This window comes from Papilio xuthus, unplaced genomic scaffold (genome assembly GCF_000836235.2).
Source record: "Papilio xuthus unplaced genomic scaffold, Pxut_1.1 DF825928.1, whole genome shotgun sequence".
In the NCBI taxonomy this organism is placed as follows: domain Eukaryota; kingdom Metazoa; phylum Arthropoda; class Insecta; order Lepidoptera; family Papilionidae; genus Papilio; species Papilio xuthus.
This window is the reverse complement of record NW_013532721.1, coordinates 3,576,979-3,598,152: the sequence shown is the minus strand read 5'-3', so window position 1 is coordinate 3,598,152 and position 21,174 is coordinate 3,576,979. Positions and strand designations below refer to the sequence as shown.

The 21,174-nt window shown below is 37.0% G+C and overlaps 3 protein-coding genes across 6 annotated transcripts; 1 reads left to right on the top strand and 2 right to left on the bottom strand.

The window, feature by feature from the left end:
* Position 1: 1 nt before the first annotated feature.
* On the bottom strand, positions 2-3,512 carry LOC106125155 (GPN-loop GTPase 1). Its single transcript, XM_013322246.1, has 9 exons — positions 3,334-3,512; positions 3,124-3,249; positions 2,021-2,188; positions 1,421-1,617; positions 948-1,139; positions 810-862; positions 632-720; positions 422-562; positions 2-155 (listed from the first exon to the last, which is right to left on the bottom strand). The coding sequence occupies exons 1-9, from the start codon at positions 3,374-3,376 to the stop codon at positions 73-75; spliced, it is 1,092 nt and encodes a 363-aa protein (XP_013177700.1). The 5' UTR covers positions 3,377-3,512; the 3' UTR covers positions 2-72.
* Positions 3,513-3,722: 210 nt separating this feature from the next.
* Positions 3,723-10,788, bottom strand: omd (integrator complex subunit 5 omd). The gene is made up of 17 exons (XM_013322750.1): positions 10,435-10,788; positions 10,191-10,338; positions 9,991-10,101; positions 9,653-9,825; positions 9,259-9,379; positions 8,771-8,947; positions 8,323-8,481; positions 7,624-7,936; positions 7,017-7,194; positions 6,667-6,781; positions 6,284-6,489; positions 5,691-5,849; positions 5,463-5,579; positions 4,955-5,123; positions 4,412-4,551; positions 4,006-4,090; positions 3,723-3,920 (listed from the first exon to the last, which is right to left on the bottom strand). Exons 1-17 carry the CDS (start codon positions 10,666-10,668, stop codon positions 3,781-3,783), a joined length of 2,745 nt encoding a protein of 914 aa, XP_013178204.1. The 5' UTR covers positions 10,669-10,788; the 3' UTR covers positions 3,723-3,780.
* A 985-nt stretch (positions 10,789-11,773) lies between these two features.
* Positions 11,774-20,907, top strand: LOC106125167 (zinc finger and BTB domain-containing protein 17). Of its 4 annotated transcripts, none has more exons than XM_013322262.1 (10): positions 11,774-11,906; positions 16,074-16,384; positions 16,507-16,765; positions 16,994-17,337; positions 17,629-17,801; positions 18,204-18,332; positions 18,654-18,765; positions 19,549-19,689; positions 20,177-20,353; positions 20,876-20,907. In XM_013322262.1, exons 2-9 carry the CDS (start codon positions 16,093-16,095, stop codon positions 20,332-20,334), a joined length of 1,608 nt encoding a protein of 535 aa, XP_013177716.1. In that variant the 5' UTR covers positions 11,774-11,906; positions 16,074-16,092; the 3' UTR covers positions 20,335-20,353; positions 20,876-20,907. The 4 variants fall into 4 exon arrangements, with proteins under 4 accessions (XP_013177716.1, XP_013177717.1, XP_013177718.1 ...); XM_013322263.1 differs by lacking the exon at positions 11,774-11,906 and adding an exon at positions 14,124-14,361; XM_013322264.1 differs by lacking the exon at positions 11,774-11,906 and adding an exon at positions 15,392-15,540 and having other exon boundaries at positions 19,603-19,689.
* Positions 20,908-21,174: the final 267 nt, after the last annotated feature.

Sequence of the window (21,174 nt, the reverse complement as noted above, 5' to 3'; positions counted from 1 at the left end):
TTACATAACTATATTTATTTATTTTCTATTATATTTTATACAGCCATATTTAATTAAAATAAAAAATTAATGCTAAGTATTACTTCCCATGTTGTTAGGTTTGACATGCTTTCTAATAAATTCTTGAAACATGGCAACATCTTCCGGTTTGTCATCTGAAAATTAAAAATACCTCATAACTATTTAAACCAAATTAATTTTAACTTTATTGTAATTGTTCGGCAGCATGCAAGCAATATATACGCGCATTAAATAATTTGTATTTTGCAATTCTATTGCTTAATAATCTATTTCATCTAAGCAATTGCCTAAACATCTGTTACGCTGATGGTAAATCTAGTGAATAATGGAGGTCTGTGTAACCATTGTCATCGTCATTGTGTTTGTATACTCCAGTAAAATGTATAGATGTATTTCTTACCCTCAATCACCCCAGTCTCTGTACCCTCTTCATCACTGGAGCTCTCATTGCCGGGGTGCTTTAGGTACATATCTGCTATCTCTCTCCCTGCCACTGTCTCCTCTATAAGTTTCTTCTTGTCTATCACTGTGTCAGATGAATCTGTAATATCAAGTATTTTGTAATTTGATGAACCACAATCAGGTCATACCTTTATATAATGAACCTCACCTTGAGTGCCTTTCTTTAACTCTTCCTCTTTTCGTTTTCGTTCTTCCATCTTCTCCTCTTTCATTTTGAGCCAATCTGCTTTATATTCCCTGAAAAATTTAATTATATTAAAATTCTCTATTGACTTCCAGCAACGTAAATTAAGGATATAATCTATTTATTGCAAATGGTTACTTACTTTTCATATTCTTCAGCAGCTTCATCAACTAATTTGAAGAATTCATCCAATCCCTGGAGCATAAATTTTTAAAAGTAATAAAGCTGCTATATCCACACCAAAATATTCAAAACCTCATAAAATTATAATTTAACGTACATCACCAGTATGAGCACTGACTCCACAACACTTTAGATCACTGTAGAAATTATCCAGTGCTAGGGCCATAGAGCGCGTGAGGTTTCCCGCGTACGTGCCGCCCTCACCATCCACGCCCGCGTCCAATGCATCTTGGAATGATTCAAAATCACGCATCCATTCCACTGCATATGCATTATCTACTACATCTGTCTGAAACAAATAATAATCATCTTACTTATGTTATAATTGCAAATGTTTAGATGGGTGGATGTTTGTTAGAAGGTATCTCCCAAACTACTTAATGGAACTCAATGAAATTTAGCATATATGTAGAACATATCTGGAAGAACAAAGGCCACTAATTCAGTTTTGTTTAATCCCACACAGACGGAGTTGTTAGTGACTCTATTCAAGTATGAAAGACTAAATATGCCTAGTCAATATAGAAACTAAAGATTATTATTAGTAGTTATAAACATTATGTAGCTTACCTTATTCATTACAACAATAAAAGGTAATCTCGTCTTGTATAGTATAGAGCAGGCATATAACATGTTGGACATGAAGGTGACAGGCGACACACTTCTAACCGTGTCCATTACGTACACAACTACAGTTGGACATGAAGATGCCAGTGTCTCTGTCACTATAGTGCCTGACGCTGACCATGTGAATACTTCTATTTGACCTAATAATACAAACATTAATTTAAGTAATACACTCAATAAACGACATATTTTAGTTCTCCCATATCTTTATTCTGACATGTCATTGAGATAATCATCATCAGCTCACTATACATCCCAATTGAATGGCTTGGAACCTACCCTAAGTTAGCATTGACTAGGCCATAATGCTGGCCCAGAGCGGCTTGGTTGATGTCACACATATCTTTAAATTTCTTCATAGATATATGCATGTTGCATCACAATGTTTTTCTTCACCAAAAGAATGTATGACAAGTATGTATCAAGATAATGTAATATGATAAATTAAAGTTTTTCTAACTCAAGAATAAATATTATTCCTTATTTGTAGATAAAAGTTTACAAAAAGATAGTATTTAATCTGAAACAAATATGATTTATTACCTGGTGTGTCAATGACACAATATTTGTGCTTCTTCCCGGCTTTCTCTATTAAGTCTACAACTTGACCAAACTTTGTTGAGAACAAATTTAGAGCAGTGACAATACCACCATTAGGTCCCAAGCCATACTGTTTCATCACTTCCTTATAGTCCACTGTGTCTCTTACATCTAAAAGATAAATACAGGAACACCATGTAATTAGACCAGACTTTAGATTTTTTTTTTATAACAGAAGGGGGCAAACGAGCAGCGGGAACACCGAAGTGTTCAACGACGCCCATGGACATCAGCAATACCAGAGGAACCGCAGATGCGTTGCCGGCCTTTGAGGTGGTGATAGGCTCGCTTCTTGAAGGACCCTAAGTCGTATTGGTTTGGAAATACCGCCGAGGACAGATCGTTCCACAACGCGGCTGTGCGAGGCAAGAAGTTGCGCGAGAATCGCACCGTTGTGGAATGCCAGCCATCCAGGTGGTGTGGATGGAACCTGGCGGTCTGTCGTGTCGTCCAATGACGGAACTCGGCGGCAGGAATCGCTCCAAACAATTCTTCAGAGCACTCCCCGTGGTATATGCGGTAGAAAATACAGAGGGAACTAACGTCCCTCCGCAGCGCCAGAGTGTTGAGCCGATCAGTAAGAGCTCGGTCGTTGACGATTCGAATCGCTCTCCGTTGTATGCGGTCAAATGGAAGAAGCTGGTACTGGGGTGCTCCCGCCCAGAGATGCGAGCAGTATTCCATGTGGGGCCGAACTTGCGCCTTATACAGCTGGAGGCGGTGGCCCGGTTGGAAATACTGCTTTGCTCTGCTGAGCACACCCAGTTTTTTGGAGGCCAGCTTAGCCTTGTCTTCCAAATGACCGCGAAACTGAACGTCATTCGATATGTCAGCGCCGAGAATACTGATACTGGCTGAGGCAACCAGGGGAGTGCCCTCGAAACGAAGATCCACGACAAAGGGCTGTTTTTAGCGGTAGATATAAATATGTGACTAAATATGTATAGGGACTATCACTAAAACATCTTACACCCTTAAGTTTAGACGTAACACGAATTCGCAATTTAAATTAGATCTTTTGACGGAAGAAAGAAGTTTTACGTTACCTATATTAGCTGGATAAGGCACTTCTCTGCAAGCCGGGTCTAAGTTGATCAAATACGGTCGAGAACCTTCCACTACTCTCCCCGCCAAACGTCTCGTAAATGAGGTTTTACCGGCTCCTGCCATTCCTTCAAACATACAATATACATTTGTAAAGGGTTATCTAAAATTGGAAATACAATAACAAATTGAAACAAAAACAAACATCTAACCTAAAATTATGAGGCAAATTGGTTTTCTACTTTCTTCGTCCATGATGATTTAAAGTTTAGTAAGTATTACGTTTACTGTTTTTCAAGATTTAGATTTGTATTATTAGTAAAATTCGATATTGAAATCAATTAATTATCGTAACAAACAAAGTAAACCACAAGTTTGCTGCTAATGTCAAACAATTATTGACATTCCTTTGACATTGAGTTGAGTTGAGCATCAATCTCAGCTGTCATTGATTCGATTTCAAGTTAAATCGATATTTACTAATACATCGTTGAAACCAAAAATAGATTAGAGTAGATTTTCACTTTTTGGTATTTATTGTTTTACTTTTAATGCAAATAAAATAAACAAGTACTTTTACAAAAAAATAATAGGCACTTTATTAATTGATTATTAAAAAAATATTTACATTACATACAGTTTGAATAAATCTTACAAGTTTAACTTTCTTTGTCGAGATTCAAAAACATTATGGGATACAAATGTCCTAGTTTTGATATTCTCTTCTGAATGATAAGTCGCAGCGTGTCCGTGTAGGTTGATGGCGGCTTGCACGTGGAAGGGTCTCGCCAGTGTAGACCTGTTGAAAATATTAATCTTAATATTTGAAGAACATACTCGTTGAATTTTTGAAATAGCGGCATAATGTGTATATTTTCATTTACCAGAAGAATCGCAAGTGAACAATGCGGGTGACGGCACGTGGTCTCTTGTGTAATTCCATAGACAATCTCGTAACACTTGGACAAGCTGCAACAAACAAAAGATATCACAAACCCGAACAAAAAAACAACCATTCTTAAATAAGGGAGAATAAATAAAAATTAGGAATATAAAAATGTACGTCACAATCGCAAACATGAATTTGAACTCGAAACCCAAATTTCGGCAAATGACGAAGTTGTAATGTTTGGATTTTTTAACAACCTGGTCACATTCTTAGTAACATGGTTATAAAATTAGAAATCCAATTATAAAATGCACAGGAAGTATATAATACTTCTACATTAAATCAGGTTATTTTGACTTTACTATTCAGGGATCTAAGCGTGTACTAGAGTAATGTATCACCTCGCTGGCGGTGAGTTCTGGCGCGAGTTCTAGCATGTGGCTGAGCGGGTGCGGCAGCAACTGGCCCAGCGCCATCACCGACAGCAGCTCCGACAGTGCCGACAGCTCGCGCGCCGCCTCCGCGGACTGCGCGTGACGGTCTGGCAACATATTTCACATCTACACTAACGCCCTCGATGCAAGCAAACAAGCACGTGCGCATGTGCTTGAATACTTTTCAGGTAAAACTATTGATAGCATTGTTTTAATGACGAAAGATGTGTTATAAGTAGTTGTAGTTCTTCTTATTATTTAAATTGAAACATCTAAACATATTTGCAAATTAAACCAATATGTCATAACATGATATTTTTATGGAATTTTGAAATTATGAAAATGGCAACACTAAGCCGTACTACCGCTCTGTCATTGGTCAAAATATGACGCTATCAAGATATTATTAGTTGAAAAATTTTCTGACTGCCATATATCCCTTTGGAACTATAATATGTCTGCACCTGTGAGTTAGGTTGGTGAGTTGAGTTGTGTTGTGGATGTAGTTACCTAGATGTGCACGCAGCCGGTGCAGCAGCGTGGCGGCGGCGGCACGCAGCAGTGCGGAGGCGAGGCAGAGTGCGGGGCGGGCGCGGGCCACACGACGCAGCGCCGCACGCGACACCGCGCACCTCTCCACCGCACCACGCATGTACAGCTCGCGCTCTATGCTCACTTGCTACACACACATAAGTATACAACTACTGTGACATATTTAGGGTTACGTTCCCCAAAAGGAAAATAAAAACGGAACCTGTCCATCTGTCTGTCTGTCAAGACCCTTTTCTAAATAAAGTAAAAGTGTTTTAGTATTGGAGACTCACTGAAAGACTGTTGTATTTCTCAAACGTCCCAATTAAGTCGGAAGAAAACATGTACACACTTTTTACACTATTACTCTAAAAATCGTAAATTGAACTGATCCTCCTCGTCCTTCTGCAGCCTTCATAAACCTTTTAAATTTTAGTATTAAATATATCTAGAACTAGAAATAAATGTGTAATAACTCAATTCTCACCTTAGTAAAGTCTTCATCGGGCCACGGCAGACCGTTGTACATGACGTCAGGAGACACAAGTTCCACCAACAATAGTGAAACTGACGTCGCTCCCTCAACTATGCCACTGTTGCCGTCCTAATCGAAAATATAACTTGAAAAATATTTTAAAAATGATATTATGTGAGTGCACTCAAAATTGTCACCATTTAGTATCAAATATCTAGGTATAAAATATAATTGACTCACCATACAAGACATAAGGGCGCCCATAAGCAGTTCATTATTGGTGGTAAGTATGGGAGGTATGTCTGCATCGTCAGGGCCGCCGGCCTTGCGCACTCCCTTGCCGATGATGCCCGCGTGAAACACCGAAGTGTGGCTCTGAGTCAGCTGGGTTATTGGACCCTGCAAACAAAACGATTACTGCTGCATACCTTACTTACGATATTCATATTACACATGCAACAATATGAATATCAAGAAGTATGAAAAGAAAAGAGTAAGTGTGTAATTGATGAGAAAATGTGTAATCGAGTATACTAATATTACAAAGTGGAAAGATTTGATTGTTTGTTTGCTTGCATCGAATAGGTTCCGAAACTACTGAACCCATTTGAAAAATAGATAGGTTAGATTATATAATTAGATAGGTTATATTTATTCCTAGATTTTATATGCGTAGACGAAACCACGGAAAAGTGGTAGTATGAAAAATGAGTATGTAGTAAATCTTTAAGAATGTGTAATCAATGAGGATATGTGTAATAATTGAGTAAGTGTGTATAATGAATGACTGAGGAAATGTGTAATGAATGTTTTCATGAATAAGCATGTCTAACATGTTGCTGGTTGAGGTGCATGAGGAGGTGGTGGTGTGGGCTGGGCGTGGCGGCGTGCGGGCGGCTGCCGAAGGCGCGCTCCTCGCGGAACATGGCGGTCTCGAGCAGGTCGCGCAGAGCCAGCGCGCGCGCCAGCTTGCTCTGCGCGCACAGCTTGCGCAGCAGCCGGCACGCGCTCTGGACACCGCTTATCTTCTCCATTGCGTCTATATTACGAGAAATTGAGAAATATCATAATCACTTCTGAAATCATAGATTTTTGTTTATATTTTTTTAATTGATTTATGGATTTACAAATAAACGTGATTAACTTGCGATATGAAAGTTTTCGAGAAGATTAGATTTGGACAATTTAAATCGTGTTATGTAAATTAAAATCTTACCTTTTATATGTAAACATCTAAAGAAATATTTAACTGTAGCCTGTACGACTTTCAGTATTGCTTCGACACTCGGCGGAGGTGATTTGGTCCCAGTAATGTCTACTCTATCCAACACCTAAAGTAAAATAAAAGTTTTTTAAGTTAGCAAATTACATTTGAAATTATGTAAAAGAATTGCAACGAATTCGAATCTATGATTCTATTTTATTTTTTAATCCAAACATTATTTCTTGTTTTATTGAAATTAGTAATTTTAGAATACTGTACACGAGTCGTTAAGTCGTCCTTCTTGGTGTAAATTTTTCAAGCAAAAGTGCACACAAAATGGTATGTTATGAGAGGTAAGTTACCTCAGCGAGGGCATGACATGTTGGCATTTCAGGCAATGAGTTCATAGTGTAGGTGTTGCGCACGCGCAGCAGCGAGGCGTACTCGTGCAGCGCCGCGCCCACACGCTGCAAGTTGCCCTCCACCGCGCGACTGATACTACGAGTGCGCAGATATGACACGCGGTTTGACCCCTCCCATCTGATTACATCTTTAGCATTAAATTACTATTCCTAGTCTTTCTTGGTTATAATTTTTATTTTATACTGGTATTTCGTCAAAGAAAACTGACTGTCATGTTAAATAGTAGTTGATAGATAGCGAATTTATATTGATATTAGCTGTCGCCAGCGACTCCGTCCGCGCTGAATTAAAAAAAAATTAATAGCCTATGTGTTCTTACAGACTATGTTCTACGTGTATGCCAAATTTCAGCTAGATCTGTTAAGCCGTTCTCGACATACCTTCAAACAAACAACCATCCATCTAAACATTCGCATTTACAATATTAGTAAGATACCAAATTAACCAAAATTAAATAAATTACATAAAAATAATTAAATTTAACAACAGATTATATCAAACCAAATACTTAAAAAAAATATTATAATAAATTTTCTAATACATTACCTTAAAAGTTTAATGATATTCAAACAAAAATGATGTAAATAAGTCTTCTCGTCATTGAATGTTGCATTTTCAATGAAACACTTCTTGATCTGAGTATCGGACATCATGGCTTCTCTCAATGCATATTCTACACCAGTTTTAATTAAGTTCTGATATCTCTCTGTATCAGTACTAATGTCTGTGGAATCATTGGGCGTGTGCATCGTTATAGTACCGGATATGATCCGTACCAACAATGCTAGTGTTGTATCATTCCGAGAGTACTGGAGTAAGTAACTTATTGTTGAAACAAATTCTGACGGCAAAGTGTTACCTACAACATTTTATAAAAATATAATTTTCTTTATCTAGCAATCGACCAAGCGAAATTAAAAAATAAAACTTGATTAATAGCTTATGTGATCCAGGCTATGATATTTACTGCAACCATTCTGTAGATATCTTCAAACATCCATCCATCGAAAAATTCGCTTTTATATCTAGATGGTTTAATTCAAATTACTAATTATACAATCGACTGATCAATTTCTAAATTATTGAAAGTTCATCAACAAGTTGAGAACTCAATCAACCGATCCACTGATTAGTTGAGCTACAAGTCAAGAGACTGGTTGATAGATTAATCAAGTCACTAGGTTACTTGGTAGGATCAGCAGAACTACGAAAACAATTTTGTTTCTAATAATTTGTAATACTTACATACTAAGATAAGTATTCTGGCTACAGTATACTGTTCCCGTTGATTACCAGTTAGTAGCCTCTCCCTCACTGTGGCAATCTCTTCAGCAGCACTCATCAGCAGTGGTATATTTCTATCCGGGAATAGGCATTCATATTCCAACTTTTGTAGAAGATGTTCTAAGAATGTAAAGTTGTTAAAAACTTAATAAATAAAAATTAATTAACACAACATTAAGTTTGTATAGTCATTTATGACAACACACATATACATAAAAATATTGTCATCCCTTTCATCATCATCAGCTCACTATACATACCCACTGAGGGTCCATAAGCCAACCCTAAGTTAGGGGTGACTAGGCCTTAGTCAACCACGCTGACCCAGTACGGGTTGACTTCACACTTTCATACTTATGTAAAAACAAAATATTTATATATTGATAGGTAAAACTTCAGTAGCACTGACCTAGCAACTGTCTTGAGAAGACATTCCTTTGTGTATGTTTGAGTAGTAGAAAGAGACAGTGTACATCAGAGCGCAGTAATAATGTCACAACGGAAGCGGGGCCGACACCCTCCCATGCCACACTATGTTTGTGAGCCGCGCACACCGCTCCAAGCCGGTCTAATACTTCATCTGTTACTGTAATTTTAACAAATAAAATTAGTCAGCAAGTGACAAGTCTCCTACAAAATAAATATAATACTTTATTTAAGAAATCTTCATATGTTGTAAGTATCATGTTGAACCTTACTAATATTTTAAATGTTTAGAGGGATGGACAGATGTTTGTTTGAAAATATCACAAAAATGGCTGAACGGATCTCTCTGAAATTCGACATACTATATAGAAAATAGTATAGAAGAATACATAGGGTACTAATATTGTTTTACTTTTTTTAATTCTGTGCAGACAAAGATGCGGGAGACAGCTAGTATAAAAAAAAACTTACATGTATTTTCAATATCCTGTGTTAGAGCTTTTAGTACTATATCAGATTTAGATGCCAAGTTCAACAAATATGGTATAACTTCACGCTTTTTTTCTGGCTGACCATCTTCTTTGATTGCTTCCTGAAATTTATCTTCTTATGTATAAAATTCTCGTGTCACAGTTTTCGTTCCCGTACTCCTCTGAAACGGCTTGACCGATTCTCATGAAATTTTGTGAGAATATTGAGTAGGTCTGAGAATCAGCCAACATCAGATTCGCGGGCGACGGCTAGTATTTTATAACAATTTACAAAGACATCATTAACTAGTCAGAGTACAAAATGTGAAGTAGGCAGTTTTGCTTAGGTGGATAAGATTGTAGGTCAAACTTTTCTATTCTATGGAAGTACTCACTTGAAAAAGGTCAACAATAGCTGCTCTGACATGGAATAATGCTGGGGGATGGTTGGCTAAGTGGGCTAGCACTGCCCTTGCAGCATCAGCTCCTAGCGCCAAAGCCCTAGGGGCCACTAGAGCTGGTTCTGCACGACCCACCCAACCAACTGCCCAAGAACATGCTCGGCAACCTACAAGATTTGATTAAACATTGATATCATAGCATTATAGCATATTGGTTCTTGAGAAGGTTAACTTTCCTGTAACTCAAATACTGCAAATAAAGTTGTCTTAAAAGCATTGACTTAAAAATGTTTGTATTGTAAAATTGTATGGATAAATTAAAAAAAAATTACCTAGCATCATGTCAATGCATTTAGCTCTTTCTTCAGAATTCAACATTGTCAAGTTTTGTGTTGTTATATCCAGTAATACTCGTACAGGTTCAGTTGATTGTAAAGTTGCATCTGTACAAAAAATAAATAACACATACTGAAGGAATGAAGACTATCAAACTACATATACTACAAATATACAAAATAAAAGATATACTTACTTGGTAGATTAGCTTTATCAGTGGCAATATCCATTATCAAATTGATGCACCAGGGTGCTATGAATGGTGCCCAGGTATCCCCGAGGCTGCATAATTCTGGTCCAATTATAGTCACACTCTCTAAAGATCCGTTTGCACTAGAATCCGACTGTAACATTGTTTAGTATACAAGATATTATGTTACTTAGTTAACTTGCACATTTTTAAGTCTTAATCTTATCATGATGAAAGAAAAAATACTCACTTCATAATCGCCATGATTTAATGATACGTTTACTGCATCATGAAATACCATAGCAAAATACTCCAAAACAGCATCTCTGGCGGCAGGAAAGTTTTTAAGAAGCAAAATTCCAATTTTGGTTAGTTCCGGTGCATTTTGAAAATTTCTTCTCGATACGCCATATATGAAGTTGTTAAGATCGGCTGAAAGAGCCGCTGATTTAGTTTGGGAATTCATTATGTCAGTACTTATCATTAAATTCTCAAAACATTTCAATTATCTAATGTATCTTCTTTTTCATCGCCGATTCATCTCAAAAGTTTGGATTACAATCATAATCACAAATCGAATGTCGGTTTGACAGTGACACTGACACATTGGCACACCATCATCAAAGAATAGTCGTAGGAATAGAAAAGGCTCACCGTGTTTTAAGCTTATAAGCTTATAAAATCTTAACTGTCTTTTTTTCTACATTTCCGTCTGTTTTTTTTAACAAAGAAAAAATAGACAGTTTTTAATATCATCAGAATATAAGCAAATATATGAACATTTCACATGAACTTGGATTCGTATTGACTTATAACACTGCCACCTTTTTTCTAACCATTGGAATGAAACAGATTCTGAAGTAGTAGTTAGATCAATAGATGTTGTTTTAAAGAAAAAATTTCCACTTTTTCTTAATAAATAAGTCCTTTTAACCATTCTTTTAACTCCTATTACTATATGCTGCAACTCGTGGTCTTCCATTTCTGGACGTTGACCTTGGAATAGAAATATATCTAACTTTAATAGTTAAAATTAAAATAAGCGAAAATATGGGCAAGTTGAATATATGACATCAAATACTTAATACATTTTATTTAATATGATTAAAATTAAATTATGACCAATCAAAGTTTTTCATTTCCCGTTATGAGATAAATAGAAGTTTCTTTAAATTGAGATACGGTGCAATTGCGAGACAAGCTTCGAGGTTCCTTTGTTCTTGGATCAGAGTTACGCTTACATATAAATTACAATGTGCCAGTGAAAAATAAAATAAAAATTAGGCTCACAATTAAATAAGTTTCACCAAGCAGTATTGCATAAATAGTTAAAAAATTATTCTAAGTGTAGACAAAACATAAGCTACGAAAATACAATAAATCAATATGAACCGACTAGGCAACAGCAATAGTAGTTATAGGTATTGTTATAGAGCGAAGGGGGATGAAATGCGTCGGCCGTGGGGTCGACAGTGGGTTCACGTTGTGAAAATCAATAATGTCTGCGCACGCGATTGGCGCAAGTCGACCGCTTTACGCAGGCTCGGCTTTGCGACGCGTCTTATTCTATACGCTACACGGCTATATTACAAGTATACATAAAACTAGATTAACTATTAATTATATTTCAATATACTTTATAAGTTAAATCCGCAGGAAAGCTCCATAGACAAAACTTTTCATCGAATCATCATTAAACATTGGACAACATGCACAATTAATGTAAGTATTTAAGTTGTTTAACAGTAGTCGAGGCCGGAATTATATCTTTTACACGAATGGACAGGCTTGACTGGATAATACCATGTTTACACATAACACAGAGGTAAAATGGAAGTACGCGTTGCGTCTGATGTCTCGGAGGACTAATTTTAGTCCTCTGCCTCTTTTCACCCTTTTCTTAAAAGAAAGGGAAGGGAAGGTATATTAGGTAGAGGAGGGGACGCATACGAATAGGAAATATCCTCTTTCTGTGCGTCCCTGCCCTGTCGATTTAAGGTAGGTAACGCATCTGCAACTGAATTTGTCTATTGGCAATGGTTATTTCGCTTGCTTGTTTGCCACCATTTAAAAAAAGAAGAATTGTATGAAAAAAGACATCAGCTGCAATCACGAATCAAATTCGACTAGACAATATTAGATTTATATAACCGTGCGTTTCCACTGCCAATGCTCCTGTTCAAAAATAGAAACATAAGTATGTTGTCATCCCTATCATTGTCTTAAAAAAAACATGTCTGCGTAAGGATCTTCATTTGGCGCGTAATGTAATCGTTGATTGGTTAGCTCTCTAATAATAGATGAGTAAGAGATGTGTGAATATGTTCTTAATTTACTTTTTTACTGAATTACTTTTTTATTACGATAATGAACGACTCTTTATTAACGATAATTCATTTTCTGACTCATGAGTAGTATATAGTTTATACTGTTATTAAAATAAAAACTATTTTGCACAAAAAAAGTAATTAATCTTCGTATAACATAATATAACCTACTATTACAAAAAATACACAAGTATTCACTTCTTATCCTTAAGATTTTATTTTTAAATATTTATCATTAGTCCGCGCGGGCTAAGCCGCGAGAAAAGCTAGTAAGCCAAAGTTCAGAGACTCTGTACTTTTCCATACGTAGATATAAAACACTAACTGTCGCCCGAGTCTCCGTCCGCGCGGATTGCAAAAAGAACTTAATTACTAGCCTATGTGTTCTTTCAAGCTATGTTCTACATCTATCTCAAATTTAATTGAGAACGATGCAGTCGTTCTGGGAATACCTTCAAACATCAATCCGTCCATCCATCCAAAAATTCGCATGTATAACATTAGTAAGATACGTTTACGACATTTTAGTCAAGTGATGACAAAATTAAGCTTAATGTTCACTTAAATTTGAGCTCATCCGATAACAATTTATATTATTCATGGTTTAGAAAAAAAATACCTTTTTTTACCCGACTAAATTAGAAGGGTAATGATTTTCACGCGTTTGTAAGATTTTATAGAAGCGGGGATTTTAGAATTTGTTTAGTGGCAGAATACGAAAAGGGGAATACTCATACCACGCCAAGTACACCCACCCCAGCACACGTGAACCCTTCATATAATATCGTGCGTTTTGTCCGCCGATCAGAATAGAAATATAATCGATCGTTAAATAAACTCAAGGCCGTAAGATTAATATGTTGTGGGTTAATAATGTAGAAAAGTCTATATTGCAATAATCTGCCAATTTGCACTTCAAAATAAGTAAATAGGAATGTCGATAACTTGCAAAAAAGCTTAGTAATTTTGACGTGAAGCTGTTGAGAATTATGTCTATTGAAAATCCGCACCACACCTGTCTTTCGTCTCTTCTCATTCTTTCTCTTTCACTCTTGTGCACTGTTCCCCTACTACTTTCCGTGAATTAACATGCCATCACAGCTGATCTGATCTAAGAACAACGCATTTGTGCTTTTTTGTGACTTAAATGCAGTATAATTGTAAATGTGCTACGACAATGTGGATAGTATATTTTGTGGATTAAAAAACTATGTGAAAAATTATTATTTACGTCGGAATCATTAAAAGTAGAGTCGTTTATGCTCTAGGCCGTCACAATGGGATTTACATACATACAAATTCACATTCATAAAAACAAACGTTTTAGTTGGGTATTAAAATTAAGAGGTTGAACATCTTCCATACAACTGTTGATCTTCTACCATACAAACATGGCTTTTTACACAATGTACACGGCCGGGTAAAAAATTTCATTGGCTACAGTGAATCACAGCTGATCTGATCTGATCTAAGAATAATTCGTGCGTGTTTAAAGTGTTAATAGTTTGGTGACTTGAATGCGGAATACATTTTAAATGTGCTACGGCAATGAGTGATAATAATATGAATTGTGTATTTTGTAGACAAGAAAAAACATTTGAAAAAGTTATTAAATTCACGTCAGAAACTATAAATAAATGTAAGGCGGTTTTGGAGTATCGTCAAAATAAAGTGGTTCGAAGAAAATTACGCACTTCATATGATAAAGTAGAACTCTCAGATGTAACATTAAACGGAGGATATCATCCGCAGTGTTATAAACTATTTACAGCAATTAAAATACCTCCTGATTTTCAAAAACAACAGAAAAGTGAAGCGGCATTTGATTATGTTAATAAATCAACAGACGAGTAAGTGCTCGTATTAGTTACTACCTTATGCTTGCTACTTCGTCAGAGTGGACCTACGAACCGTAACGTTATTAAATAAATGATCATAAAACAACAATTTGGAATAACCTAACATTAATTTTAAAAAAAACAACCCGATTTCTCGGCTCTTTAAAATTTAATAGCGCCATCTATTGTGTGCGTTTTAAAAGTTGGGTAACAAGAATTAGTCTGGTTATTAGAGAGAAAAGAGGTCAAATCTTACACGCCTTTTTTACATTGCTAAATATTTTTTTCGATCTTCTTTAATATGCTCTAAAATAAGAAAGATTTAAAATAACAGTTTAGTCGGTATATCCTTGTTATAAAATTTAGCCAATAAATGGCGCTATTTCGTACATGAAAGCAAAAGTCAGTTTGATTTTTAAGGCAGTGAACGATGCATAAGGGCGTAATTTCAATAGTACATTGCGGAGACTCAGTTGAAGAATATTACGCAGTAAAGACTGTCGGCCAACGCATGTGGTTCCTAACGACTAATGAAAACGGTACTCGCATGCGAGCGCTATGGCATGCGTGAATAGTTTTCTAATAATGAAACTGTGCTCTAAGACTGTTTTCTAGTTGCGAATTAAGTCTAGGGTTCGATTTTCAATGTAAAAGTAAAAATATACAAGTATATGACGCAACAGACTAATTTTGTTATTGCTTTGTCTTATTAATCATATAAAGTACTGAGTTCCTAATTACGTATTTATGTATTTGTCGGCGAAGACAGATAGATAGATGATAGATAGAGATATAAGTACAATATAGTATAGTAGGTACTGGGAATTCATGAAAAGCAGCAATTTGCGCGTGAACAGGGTGGTGTTGCGACACGCTCGACGGCAGGGCGGGCGCCGGCAACGCTCGGTTCCGCGCCCCAAGCGCATGGCGCAAGCGCGCCCCGCTCCTGCCGACGCTCGTCCGCCTCGATCGATGAGATATACGCGCAACCCCGCTTTTGGAGTTAAATCAATACAAATTCTATCGATTTTTGCAGCCGCAGCCGCCGCACACCAGACTCGAGGGTCGCACGCGGTGGTTGCGCGTATTACTACGTCGCACACAGTTAATATTTTTCCTAGTTCTCGAATTTAAAAAAATGAAAGTCTTTATTCATCGCCCTAAATTTTAGCGAATAAAAGGACAGTTAAGGTAATATTTGTATTGAAACTAGTAAACAAACATAAAAAAATTATCGTTCTGAATAGACAATTGTCTAATTTTTTTAATGAATATAATAAATAATTGGTGTTGATGAAATTACGTTCAAATTAAATTTATTTTCCGATTCGGTTCCAATAATTATGGAAAATGAAATTGTTAGTGTCTAAAATTACTGCTTCGGTGGACGAAAAACCGCCGCCTTATTTTGTTCCTTTTTCTGTTTTCTTCTCCTTCTATAAATAAAGCATGTATCCTACCAGAACTAACCGCGACAACAGCGCCATATTTACCGCGCCAGTTTGGTTTGTTTGATGTTTGAAAGTTTAGATTATAAGTGAGATTTTAGATTATTTTTATTTTGCTTCAGTAAATGTTTAAAGTATGTTAAATATATGTGTGTGATTAAATGAATATTTCTCATATTCGCTTGTTACTTTTGCGTTGTTTTTAAATGCGTAATTGTTTCTTTGTATATAAACCGGTGTTTGGGTAATTTTCAATGTTGTTTATATGTTTCATAGATCGTGTGATGGGATTAAAATGACTTCGACGGACACTTATCAGTTGAAATGGCACTCACACAGTTCGCATTTAAATGGATCGGTGGCGTCTTTGCTCCGATCGGAGCGGTTTACGGACGTGGTTCTGTGTACGATGGATGGGTCACAGATACCTGCGCACAAGTTCATCCTAAGCTCATGCAGTGTTTACTTGAGCACTCTTTTGGAGAGCCAACGGGCAGTCAATCGTATGGGCGGATTGCTGTACGTTGTACTTCCTTCAGAAATATCGACAAAGGCGTTGAAAATCCTTGTTGAATATATGTATAAAGGTTTGTGTTTTCACACTAGTTTTCTAATTTTTGATCTATTATACTTACTGTAATATTTTCTAGAAGTAATTTTTTCTTCATGAATTGTTTAAGTTTTAAACACTTTAAATTTGTTATTCCAGGAGAAACAACAGTATCTAATGAAGTCCTAGATACAGTTTTAAAGGCAGGTGAGGTGTTAAAGATCAGAGGACTATGGAGACAAGCAGATGAAGAAACCGCTGTTTCTGATAAAGCAACAACAATAGCCTCACAAACTATTGTCAACAAGCAAATGGCCGTTGCTAAGAAACCTGAGGAAGTACAAGCAAAAGTAGCCATTAAGAAAGATGATAAAATAGTGAAAACGTTTAATCCAGCGCAACAGCAGGGTGTAACTAGGTACGACATTGTGAATATAAATAAAGTCGTCAAACAGCCAAAGGTTCACTTAAGTACTGAACATTTTATCTTTAATCTTAATTTTTTTTTTGAAAATTTAATGGAATTTTGTTTTTACTTATTCCTGGTTCAAAGTGCCTTGTCTTTTAATTCCTTACTTTAATGTATTTTATATTTAAACATCATTTATTTTGCCTAACAAAAAGTGATTTACTAAATTTTTTTTAGGCCAATGTTCATTGGACCACCTAAGCTGGTGTTCATAAAGACCAGTGAGGGTGGAACTACAGCACTACGCCCTTGCACTTCTAAAGGTCAAACTATTCTAGTGGCACATACCCCACAACCAGAGATCATGACCTCCTCTGTCACAACAATACCTACTCCAAGCATCACTGTGGGATCTACCACCACTATATCTGATGATTCTCCAGATGAAGCTCCCCCCACTAGGGTACTAAGAAGACATGCAGCTGAAAAGAAATATGGAAAGAGACAAAAGACTGACACAAAGGAGACAGAAGAAGCAAAGGATAGTGAAGATATTCAGGACAACATATCCGAGACGTCAAGTATGATTATGTTTTGTCCCAAATTTTCAGTTTTTTCATTCTATTCCACTAGCAAACTGCCCAGTTTAGAAATGTATTCTTGCATAGCTCTAGCATAGAGTCCTAGCGTTAGCTCTAGCATTAACCACCAAATAATTGAGGAGCTCATTTTGTACCATGACTGTTACTTAGTTGAATTGTTGAATATTATATGAGAATCAAAAAAAAGATGGACAATCCATGTAGGTTTAAAAAATGTGTTATCACTGCAATCAATAAATACAATTCTAACTATTTTTGACTTTTATACAGAGAAATCATCACATAGCACAGAAGTGTCCACCGAGGTGCAGATAAAGGAGGAACCAGAGTGGGATGCAAGCAGCATTGAAGAGGAGGAAACCTCCATCGCAGAGATGTTCCATGCAGAGATGACAGTCAAGTCTGAACCTATTGATGACATGGATATTGAAGAGGAGGGACTGGTAAGAAAGACAACAGTATTAAATATTTGATATTAGGCTTTATATGTAGCAGTTATAAAGAGAGTTTGTCGCAAGTGATTTTGTACAATGTAAAGTATGAAAGGCAAGGCAAGATGACTTATCAATGACAATTTTTTTATATCACAACATTGCAAACAAGCAAGTAGCCACTAGAATTTGCTGAAATAACGAAGCGACTTCTATCCATATACATCTGCAATTACAAATGCATTACCTATCTTTAATCAACATAGAATGGGATGCACAGAAAGAGAATATTTCCCCTTCCTATCCTTACTTTAAAAGAAAAGGGTTAAGAGGAAGAGAGTAGTTAATTAGTCCCCATTGCACCCCCATGCACAGTTATTCAATAGATGAGATTGTAAGAGGATTTGGTTACAGATGTACAGTCCTCTGGCGTGCGAGCTGTGCGCGGAGGTGTTCACGGTGCCGGGCGCGTGGGTGCGTCACGTGCAGGGACATGCGCACTCCGACCAAGCGCACGCGCGCAAACGCAAGGCCAGATCCGCAGTAAGTACTGCCAACATCGTCACAATCAACAAAATCTATATAAAATATCTTTAATTCTTTTTCCCTATGGACCGGGACTGGTACAAAACTGGGATGCTACCCTATGAGATGGATGACCAGGCCTCTCAGTAATAATTTTACAAACTACAATTTTAAAAAAATATTTATAAACTTTAATATTTTTAATGGTACTTAAATAAGCTTTTTTACATAAAAATAAAATTGCAAGGAGATGGCAGTGAAAGTGTTAAATTTAGGTTTGTCTTTAAAAATAATATTATAATTTAGTAGTATTTTCTTAAAATATACGTTATATTCCAGAGTGATGACACGGAAGAGACGACGGCGTTGTTACGTTGCGATTTGTGTCAGAAACATTTCCCCAATCCCGCGCAATGGGTCCGTCATATACAGAGCACACACACCGAGACAGGTCTGTACATGTCCTGTCACTTTATAATCATGGAAAATGGACAGTCATACTAATGAATTTTGCCACTATGTGATATTATATAAAGATGTTTTATTTCTTCTAATAAATCATAGCTTTGATATACAATATTCCGTCAATGGTGTAAATTTGTAAGATCTGAACACTCCGGCTGACGAAGCAAGTTCAACCTGATATTTAGTGACTTTTTTCACGTTATTATTCTGTTACTTATACCAATTTTATAAAGAGGAATGATTTGATTGTTTGTTTGCATTGAATAGGGTCCCTAACTTACTGATTTGAAAGTTTCACTCTTGGGAAACTACACTATCCCGGTTGACTATATTATAACTAGATTTTTTTTAAATTACAATACTGTGTATTTGTAACAGGTATATCCAGTTAGTGTTACTATATTTGCTAACATAGCTGAAATCTGATTGTTGTGCATGTGGCTGATTCTCGACAAACACCAAACTAACGAAGGATATACGCGGCGCGATCTGAACGCCATCTATCTTTTTATTTATAATTATTTTTTTATTTTTCCACGACTCTTTGCCTCGCTACACTCATAATAATCACTTCAGTTATGTTTTTTTTATATGAAAAAATGTATAACTCTTGAAATGCTTTGTATTGCTTCGAATTTCGTTATCATTTTTTTTGTTTTCTATAAAATTCATTACCGCGTGTATGAAACGAAGCGTTACAAACGTTATAGTTAGCGATGAAGCGTTTGTAATGTAAAAAAAAAGTTAATGATGAATATCGGTTGTCTAGAATTGGCCATATCAAACAACAGTGCCCCACCAAAACGTCACAATCGTTTCACAGAGGGCGCGCAAAACAAGATTTGCTCGCACTGCAAGAAGATATTCCCCTCGCACGCCTCCATGCTCATACACATGCGCACACATACAGGTGAATATATATTTATACTTGCGCAACTCAACTCAACTCAACTCAATGATCTGCTGATCACCCCACAGTTTAAATATATAAAGCAGATCAGTAAATCGGCTCGCAGTTCGGCTCTGTACCTGCATAGTTTTATGATTTACGTTTCGAACTGCAAACTACAAGTCAGCAGGCAGCTCACAGCTCATCGGCTCTTAACAGTTATAGTTCATCATGATGAGCGACGAGCTGCCAAATTAGTTGTTGAACCGCAACTCAACGGTTCAAGTCTATGTGATCTGATCTTTTGAACTGATTTACAAACGTCTACTTATTACTATGAATTTATCTTGAAGACTTGAGTAGAGTGTTTTTTTAATATATTGGTAATTTAACATTCTTACAGAATAAATTCAACATGGTACTATACATACATTACAAAATCATCATAAATAGTACAAAGTACAAAAAAATAATATTGTCTTTTTTTAACTTGTTGTGTATGTGTCAGGGGAGCGTCCGTTTGTGTGCGGTCTGTGCAACAAGGGCTTCAACGTGAAGTCGAATCTGCTGCGTCACCTGCGCACTCTGCACGACCAGCTGGCGGAGGAGGAGGGCGCGCCCGCACTCGACGAGCCCGGGCCCTCTGAGGTCAAGCGGGAACCATGAGGACGCGGAGGGGGGGCAGGTATGTACTGCATAGCACATAGTAAAAACAACATAAAATCCTTATTTTTTACTAGCAGTGTCCCGCAACTTTGTTAGGGCTGAAATAAAAGTAGCATATAAAATGCTCGCGTGCATCAGCTTAACCTTCCCGTCCGAGTCCCGTTAAAATCGGTCCAGCAGTTCCGGAGATTGCACTGAACAAACGCGAACTTACGGACAGACATACAAAGAAACAAATTTTAAAAATTGGATGTACTACATACGTTTTTGTTTCGACTTTCAATATTACATAGACACTGTAATTTTATTAATAAATAGATTAGCTGTCGCCCGTGACTCCGTCCGCGCGAAATGATAAAAAAAACCTTTATTAATAGCCTGTGGGTTCTTCCAGACTATATTGTACATATATGCCAAATTTCAGCTAGATTAATGGAGCTGTTCTGGAGATCCATCCATCCAAAGATTCTCATTTATATTAATAGTAAGATAAGTAATTATGAAGCAGTGAATGTTGAACGTGTGGTGTTGTTGTGTGCAGGTAGAGGTCGCGGGCGGCGCGGCGGGCGGGGCGTGCGGGGCGTGCGGGGCGGGCGCGGTGCGCGCGGTGCAGCGGCCGCAACGTACGCGGGTCTGTCGGTCGCGGAGCGCACCAAGCGGGAGGCAGCGGCGGCGCTGCGCAAGCAGAGCTACTCGCTCTTCCTCAAGCAGCGCGCGGTACTCTTCTCTGCCAAGAAGTGGAAGTAATGCCGACACCACATATACAATATTGATCTCTGGTTCCTCAACATTCACTATTATATGACATTTTATGTCAATGAAGTTTACATTCTGAATGTC